At 42.3% G+C, this 9,436-nt stretch overlaps 1 protein-coding gene across 1 annotated transcript in view; it reads left to right on the top strand.

Moving 5' to 3' along the window:
- The window catches only part of CACNA1E (calcium voltage-gated channel subunit alpha1 E), a 280,243-nt gene that overhangs the window by 187,246 nt on the left and 83,561 nt on the right, over positions 1-9,436 (top strand). Inside the window, 1 exon segment of the mRNA XM_018563377.1 lies at positions 2,243-2,346. Coding sequence (XP_018418879.1) covers positions 2,243-2,346 — 104 coding nt within the window.

Here is a 9,436-nt window from a genome sequence, read left to right as displayed (position 1 = left end):
GGGATTGAGAAGCTGGTGGTATTTTGCATACTGTATTGCTAGGACTTGTAGTCATGCATAGCTGGTGGTATTCTGCATAGCTGTATAATGATTATACAGCAATGCAGAAGGAAATTGGTGCATATTTGGTGCTATTCTGCATAGCTGTATAATGATTATACAGCAATGTAGAATGGCACCAAATATGCAGTCCCAGCAATACATTAGATTATTATTAAGTAGGGAAGCACCAGTGCCAATACTGGGCATTTTCACAAGTACTCAGGAAAATGCCCTGATACTAAACGCACATAACGGCACTAAATTTTAAAAATGCAGCGGCTGCCTCCTTTTAATGCCTTCCCGTGGTGGTGGGGGGGCCCTTCATGGTTTCTTGCACCAGGGCCGTGAAGTTTCTAGTTACCTCTCTGTGTCTGCCCATCACTTCCAACAACTTCCTGGATTCTCAATGTTCTTGAATTCTCTTTTCCTGCTGCTTGATGTGATGCAATCTTGATTTCTCAAGACTACATACTCATGATGCATTGATTCCAGCAAGAAATAATGGTGTGACATTGTGCAAACATTGAGCTGTAGTTCAGGAGGTAAGCTCTGTAAAGGTGCCCATACACCTGCCGATTATCGTATGATAATCGTGGGTGATCCCGCGATCGTATGATAATCGTCAGGTGTATGGGCAGTGTGCGACCGCTTCTACTGTAAGGTCGCACGACTTTCGTCTTCCGAGCATGCTGGAAAACCTGCCGAAAATCGCACGATTTTCGGCGGGTTGGTGGCGTGCTCGGAACACAAATGCCGCACGGACAGGTGTGCGCAAGTGCACACTGCCCGCTCAGCAGTGCAATCATCGGAAGCCCTCGCCTCAGCGGGGAGGGCTTGCGATGATCGCAAGTATGATCTGCCTAGCCAAGATGGGCAGATCGTACGGAATTTTAATCACCTTACAACCATCGCACAACGAAAGTCGTGCAATGGTTGTAAGGTGTATGGGCAGCTTAAGAGTTGTGACAAAGGAATTGCATATACACAAGACTGCGTGAAATTGTGTCAGTGCATTGAGGAAGTACGTCCTATGGGGATCTTTATAAGTAGATTTGCAAACTTCTAGAATGATATGGTTATTAGAAGTGGGATAGAATTTATGGAAATTCAATATAAAAATACATTTTTTTATTTTTATTTATTTTTTTAGTTTTTGACCATAAATACCATTTAAAGGAAACATTTCAGCAAATACAGTTCAGCTTAGGTGTATCCTAATGAATGGCTAGAAGAGAGGTCTATTATGTAAATATAATTATATACTTGTATAGTGTGTTAAGAATTGTCTTTGTGGACCATGGTCAGACTGTTGTGCAGTGGATGTAAAAGTACTTGCAAAGAGCAGTTAGTTCAGTTTTCTTCAACATGCAAATACATCTGAGATCTGCTGATCCTGAAACACACCAGCTGGTAATGCTGGAACACCTTCATCAGTTTTTCTCACACATATATAGTAAAACATGTTGTAAAAAATGCCAGTTCTAATAAGTTTATCACCGCATCAAATATGATTAAAGCCTCCCACGGAAGTTTGAATGTGACTTTGAAAAGTTAACCCTTACAGTGGGGCAACCCCTGCACTGCAAGGGTTAACTGCTTGTTTTTCTCTAGAAGAGAAAATAAAGAAGGAATACTCACCCGATCCTCAGTGCTGTGGCAGTGACCCCTCACCTCTCTCCCCCTCCACTTTGGCTGCAGTATGTCACTCAACGTCTTAACATCCAATAGACCTGCATTAGACATGATGGTGTAAGTCAGGCGGTCTAGCAGCCAGGCGGAACCAAGGATCAGGTGAGTATTTCTTCTAGACAAAACAAGCACCTAACCTTTACAGTGTGGGGGTGGCCCCACTGCAAGGGTTAGCTTTCCAAAATCCTGCAGTTCTGCCTTAAAAGTACAATAAAACTATTTACCGGTCCTGCTGGAATCTTGTGTCGTTCCGCTGTGCTACACCACCCACCTGGAAGGTTTTGCAGGCTGCAAGAGAAGATTCCGTTCACCAGTGGAAGGACTATAGCATTATTGTACTTTTACAAGCCTACTTAATTGTCTATTTTTTATTTTTTTTTGCAACAGACTTGCTTTAACAGAGCTGCCTTCGAAAATATAAGATGGTCTTAGAATGAAATCTATTTACATTCACCAATTGAATATGTTCATGATATTTCTATTCACTTCCTTTTTTTCTGATTCTCTATAGACCAATGATGCCTTAGGACCCACTTGGAACTGGCTGTATTTCATCCCTCTCATTATCATAGGATCTTTCTTCGTGCTCAACTTAGTTCTTGGTGTTCTGTCCGGGTAAGTGGAAGACCCCGACTTGTCATGTTGTGAGTTCAAATAACTGTTACATTTTGCATATACTTAAAGTGAAATTAAACCCTTATTTTTTTTAATTCAGCACAGTTCACATCTAATTATTAGGCTTACTTTTTTGTTTAAAATTTCTTAATTTTATTGATTTTTTTTGCTGCCAAACTGCTGCCCTCTCCTCCTGTTTGCGGGTGTCTCCTATTTCAGGTATTTATATAGCGCCGACAATTTACGCAGCGCTTTACATACTGCACATTCACATCCCTGCCCTCAAGGAGCTTACAATCTAAGTTTCCTATCTCACATGCACACAGGGCCAATTTGAGACAGGAGCCAATTAACCTACCAGCATGTCTTTTGGGGTGTGGGAAAAAGCAGAGTACCCAGAGGAAACCCACGCAAACACGCCTAACAGGTTGTAAATGAGACAACCCACCCCTGTGTGCGTGTTCCTGGCAGAGACAGGAGCAGGCGCAGATAAGAGTTTGGGGGTGGGGTGCATGGAAAGGTACTGGGTGTTTTTACCTTGGTGCAGAGAATGCATTGGGTAAAAAACACATAGCCTTAAATGAGTATTAAACACTCACCTTTATTTTTAGCTGATTGCATTCCAGGCAATGAATGAAACATGGCAGAGTCAATTTTTTTCTGTATGTGTGAGCCAAACACGACATACCCTGCCGTTCACCGTTGCCAGCCGCAAATCCACAGCGATTTGTTTACCATGCCCCCTTAAATGCGCGCTCCTGGCTGGGACTGTGTGCTGACATGCACGGGCACCACCAAACCAACCAGCAAGCAGAAAATGCATACAGGCATGTAAAGGGGTGGGTTGCAAGGAATTGTGAGAGGCCGTGGGTAGGTCACCTGACTGTGAGCAGTGCGTGCTCCCTGTCCTGATGCTCGGGGAAGTGCTGTGAGGAGGCGTATGGATAGCAGAGGTAGAGGGAAAAAAAATGTGAGCCTTTTGGGCAAAATAAGTATAAAAGAACTAACAATAATTTATTGTACTGTGCTGCTAAAGGGAAAAATGTGTTTGCCTCCAAGGGTTTAATACTAGAGAGCCTTCTTGTCTTCTTGTTTTAAGACAAGAAGGCTCTGACAGCAATAAAATTATTCCTGAAACATGGAGTGATTTTACAAAATATAGCTCTAGGAACGACCCCCTGAACTAGTCATGAAAATTAATCTTCACAAAATAATGCTTGTACATGCAGCAATCAAATAGTTAGATCAAGTAGTTTGCCAATTGTTAGGAAGGGAGCGGAGTCCCTCTGTTTGCTGGAGTGGAACCCAATAGCAGGGAACAATACCAGATGGAGAGTCCAGGCTGAGGTACAAAATAGAAAAAAATCCAAAATGCATTGTCAGAGTATAGTCCAGGTTGACGCAGGCAGCAAGTATCATAAATGGGGAGACAAGCCAGGGGTCGATAACCAGGAGATCCAAATTTGCGGGGAAGGAAGGCAGGAAACAGGAAAACAGGAGATGAGGATTCATAGCTGCTTTGGATATGGCAGAATAGCTCAGCAACAAGTCTTGGCTCTGGCTGGAATTTAAACCCAGCAGGGACCAGAAACGCCCCTGTTGCCTGGGCAACAAGGAAGCTACAGGTCCCTGGGAACCAATGGGATGGCTAGGAGAGAAGGTGTGCTTGCAAGGCCCTCCCTGGCAATGATCAGCACCTGGGGTGACTAATAGGCCATGGCAATGTCACGTGCGCCCGTACGTCACACACGCGCATCACGTGCACGTACGCACAGATGCGGGCACCTGCAACCAGCCACCGCCTGGCACCAAATCACGCCAAGAAAGACCCTACAATCTCCGCTGTGCCGGCCGGACCCCAGGTAAGAGGGCACCCCTGGTTCCACAACACCAATATTCAGATTCATGCTACAACACTGCAGCTTTTTGCTCCTCCACAGCTGGCACTGAAATGGCCGACCTGGGGAAGCAGTGACATAACTCCCTCAGTCATGTGACTGTGCTCGGGCCTAGTGATTGGCTGCATTCTTTTTTTTATACATACCTGCATACCTGCCTGGAGCACATTGTTATCCAGAGAGTTTGTTAAAGTTGTCAATGTAATGACTGCTTCCACATGTGCAGGTGAAACTTGCTAATGAGATGCTGCCACAGATCACTGCAAATGCAAATCAGTATGAAAATACATATCAGAATATAGCATGCTGGGATAAATATCCCCAAATGTTTTTAAATTTTGTAGTCAAAAGAGCCATCAAGTAAAGGCTTACAATTGCCGATATATATATATAGCAAAATTTTCCAACCTTGAGTGCATATCTTTATACTGTATCCATCACTTAATAACCTGGCTACTTTGCATTATAAAACCCCAGCAAGAAAACCAATTCATGCACAGTGAAAAATCACTGCTTGAGTCTGAGTTTTCAATGTCACATAATAGCTCTGTATTTCGGAATAATGTAACTCCATAATTTCAAGCAGTAAAAAGCATGCATAAGTAAATAAATATATATTTATCTTAGCAATCAGCCGTAATAAAACAAACCAAACACGCTACCTCTGGTGTGTTATATTTTTGTTTGCAGAAGTCATATAGAGTTAAGTTGCATGTCTAGAAGGTTCTTTGTGTGTCTTTGTAGGTTGTAGAGTAGGTTGGTGTGTGCTAGTCCGGTATCACTGTGCATCAGCAGCAATCTGTGCCTGATTGTGAGTAACTGTGTGCTACCCTTGGCATTTCAAAAGTTGGGCTGGATACAGGGATGGCTCCAGATAATTTTTTGGGGGTGTTATGTTGGTGTAACGTCCGTACTGTCCGTGAGCCGTCTGCGTCCCAGCGTGGAACGCAGCGGCCGCGTCACGTGGGACGTTTCCCTACCTGAAGGGGAGGTTCCTTGCGTTCCACGGTGGAACGCGGAAGTGACTGCACGCTCCAAGGCTCCACTTCTGCGTTCGAGGGGTATATAAGGTTCGCCTGAACGCTGTTAGAGCGTTCCACTATTGGGTTTGATGCCCCATCCACGCCAGGAGCCTCGTTCTTACTACCCCCAAGCTGCTACCTCTCCACTCCAGGAAACCCTGCTGCGGTGGCCTCCCCAACCGCAGACTACTCCGGAGGAGACCCTGCTGATCCCAGCCTCTAAAAGCGCAAGTACTTTTAGTTGTGGGCAATGTTACCTAGTCTGCTGGCAGGTATTGCATAGACTTTGCTTGGAACGGTGATAGAAGCTACTATCTGCCGACACCTGGCCTATACCAGGATCTGGTTGAATATAGCACGGTGCTACTGTCATAAATACCCTGGGACTGTCATCTAGTATTATCCTTTATTATTTCTATTTTTTATTTCGTTGTAATCAAAAGGCTTATGTGGTGAATAAGCGATCCAAACCTCTTTTCCTTGAGTTACCTGATACCTAAAATAGGTTATGAGCTAAATAACCTCTTCTTATGTAACTAAGTTCTGGGGCAAATGATGCATGTATCCCTCACTCTCAGTTAACCTTGAGAGAGACGCCTGGGATCCCAGCCTGATTGCCATACCCATTACCCAGAACTACTTAAAGCATAGGTCCGCAGCTGTGATCCACTTAGGCCCGCAAAATCCAAAGGAGCATTACAGTTGGTGCTGGGAGTATAAGCAGTGAAGCTAAGTCCCCGACCATGAATCCAAGAGCAGATATATAATGCAATGTTCTATAGAAACCATTCACAGTGTAATAAGAACACAGACAATAATCCCTTTTAAACACATTGAAGTGTACAGAGTGCAGTGGTCATAAGTATGTAGCAGTGCCCAGTGCTGGTCAGCAGGTGCAAAAATCAGTTCTGTATTTGGTGTCAATTGGCATAAAAATAACCCACAGTTGGCAGCGTTTGAAAAATATTAGGAACAACACCTCGAAGGGATTGAGATGAAAAATGCAGTGCACTACATGGGCCACCTGCTGTCTTGAAGGTATCCAGAAGAGAAACAACTGCATGTGTCCGATTGCACTCCTGATCGGTAGATTTCCTTGAGGTGGGTGCAACAGTAACAAGAAAATGGCTTTGCAATATCAGCAATATATAGAGAAGTCACCAGAACACCAACTTTGATATACTGTATCTTTGTCCTCTATTGACGCAAGTAGGGAAAAAAACAAGAAAAAAACAAACAAACAACAGAAAAACACATTTCCTCCCTGCATGTTTCCTAAATGACAAAACACATGGGAAATTGGGAGTAAAAAAAAGACCTTTTGTCTGTGCCCAATTGTTGACATTTGTTACCACTTCCTGTCCTGTAATGTCTTTAAACTCGGACAGTTTCCTCCAACAGACCCATGATTTCTTCACATATTTCATCCAGTAAAGTTAGCAGGTATTAAAGCACCACTATGCTCATATGCCTGATGATCTCTAAATTATCAGAATATTAAATCTGGTTTCCATAGACACTACTGGGCAGTTCGGACCGTCAATGCACATTACATGTGGGCACTTTGTAGAGTTGGGACAAAAAACTTTACAGTGAAACAAAATCAATGAACATGATCATGGCACAAATCTTATTTTCTAGAACACACACTGAGAGGATTTTGTAGTGCTGATCACTATTTGAAAAGCATAGCCCCCTGTATAGTATGATAATTACATAAACCCCCCCTGGAGATTAGCGTAGATGTTTCTGAATTGAGGGAAAGTCTTCATGATTTCCTACAGATGGGACACATTTCACAAATCTGATACCTTCCAGGGAAGTTTTGATTATTTCTATTTTGTTTTATCTAGCTTGTGTCAAATTATGTAAATTAACGAATCCTACCATTTGGAATTGCATTATTTGCCGCGGGCAATCAGAATACATTTAGAAAAGCTAATAAGTTTGTCTGGACAGTATCAGATGTATCTATTTTACAGCAAATTGGTTCACATGTCTCTAAACTCCATTATTGTGTACATAGATCCTCATGTAAAACCTTGGCATTAGGTTCCTTCTTCGCCCTAAATGGGGGGTCTCTCTTTGGGAGAGCCCCCAACCTAGTACTCGGTGGTCAGCTTTGGCTGACTATGAGGAATAGGTCTGCCTGGTTTTAGCCAGGTGGGTAAGAGTCAGGAGCCTTTCGTCCCAGGGGGTTAGGGAAGAGCCCTATCTCTTCGGGAGATGGACCAGTTTACTCACCCTAGTGTGTATTTCACATGCACTTTTTTTTTCACTATGGTGTTTAGTTTTTGCCAATGTTTTTGCGGGCTTTAAACAAAAAAAAATAGGACGTTGGCTCTAAGTGATGCTTGCTGATGATTGTTGTCCGATCTCATAATGCAGGTACAGTTGTATTTTAAAACTGAACTTGAGGATAAGCAAATATGATCTAAATACATGGGGTATGTGTATTCTTATTTTAATCCTGAGGTGCTTTGTGTATTTCTTACAGATCTGTTCAGTAATTTAGAGTTAAACCTCTGTACTTCTAAAACTCTCAGGAGGTTCCTATAATAATTACCAGTCGCTGCTGCTCTCTCTCCTTGTGCAGGGTGACTGGTCTTGTATCTGCTCCTCCTGCAGTTTTCTTAGTGGGTGGGACCTGATGGGTCCCTCTCACAGCTCTGTTCTCTCCACAGGCTAATGTATAGTACTATGATAATATCATCACTACTATAATAGTAATAAACGGGTTTGCGAAGGTATTGGGGGCACACAAAGTGGCTATAGAGGAAAATATTTAAATTAAAAAAATGTTTTGTGCCCAGTGTTCAGTTTAAAAGCTTCACTCCAGGTAAACAGCTAAACACAAAGTAAAAATAAACAGCCACTTCTTTGATTCATATACCTTTGTCAGACAGAACAGCCAGGAGGGTGATACCACTTTGTCTTTTTCTGTGAAGCAATAGACAAGGAATGACAGAGGCTAATAGGCTCCTGCTATGTGTACATATTCATTAAATTGGCACTGGTTTATAAAATAATCCCAATATATCAGTTCTGTCTGTGGCCTGTAGCATGTTCTTCTCTGATATTTTATTTACTAGAGTATTGTACTTAATAGAGTGTTGGTATCTAGAACTTGCTCATCCCCGTTTTTTGCATCGGACTCGGTTTCCATGGCAACTGCAAAAGCTCCAGAATAAGTAAATAGCTTATTGTTTGTGCTGCAATGTTAGTTTTGGGGAGGGTGAGGGAGGAGGACTTGGTCTAATGGTTTAGCGCTAACTAGACATCCGTTCTCACCCTTTAACAGGTCTGCGGTGTCCATAGGGACACAGCGCCATCCCAAAATACTACTTGGCAGTGTTCTACTCCTAAATAATGAGACGGCACATGCAAGTCTTCCTATTCTTTGCTTAAGGGCTAGTGGTGCCTTAGAAAGAATTGTGTAAATGCCGATTAATTTATGATGATCTAGAAGTGCACTGCAGTATTTTCTGTAATGCAAAGGTATTATACATTCTACTTTTGCTTTTGCATCAAACCAAATACTTTATTCTCGTATTGATCATGGTATGCTTAGAAAAGTACTGCAGTGGCCTAATGGTAGACTTTAATGTAGTCATTTGTTTTAGAACAATGGTAGGCCTTTAATCAATTGTGCTATTCTTATTATACCTTCTAATATATATATATATATATATACAGTAAACTCCCTGTTATCAGGCATCCATGGGGATTGCTAGATTCGGGATGAATGTAGTTTCTGGTTGTTACTATTAAAAATTGGTCTAACTAATGTCATGCCCAAACTATACCATACCATAACATAACAGAAAATCTGATCCTGTAGGATATATTACTCCTATGCTATATATCCTACACATGATGCTGATCATGCATTTGTGTGCGCTTCTCAAGCTTAGATTACAGTGTGTACTAGTGTGCACCAGCCATGCAAGAAGTATGGAAATGACCACTGCTGTCAGGCTTCTTAAATTGCGTGTTGCTTTCTTGTGTCATATTGTTTGGCTATATTATGCCAAAGTGTAGGTGTATTTAGGTTGGTTGAGTCATATTCAAGGTCAAACTAGACCTTTCTAGACAAACTTGTAGAAATATGTTTTACTATCTGGGTGGTCCCTATAATAAGGAAGCCTGAGATTTTTGCCTCAGGCACAC

This window comes from Nanorana parkeri, unplaced genomic scaffold (genome assembly GCF_000935625.1).
Source record: "Nanorana parkeri isolate BGI_ZX_2015 unplaced genomic scaffold, ASM93562v1 scaffold660, whole genome shotgun sequence".
Classification (NCBI taxonomy): domain Eukaryota; kingdom Metazoa; phylum Chordata; class Amphibia; order Anura; family Dicroglossidae; genus Nanorana; species Nanorana parkeri.
The sequence above is the reverse complement of the archived record's forward strand: the minus strand, read 5'-3'. Positions and strand labels throughout refer to the sequence as shown.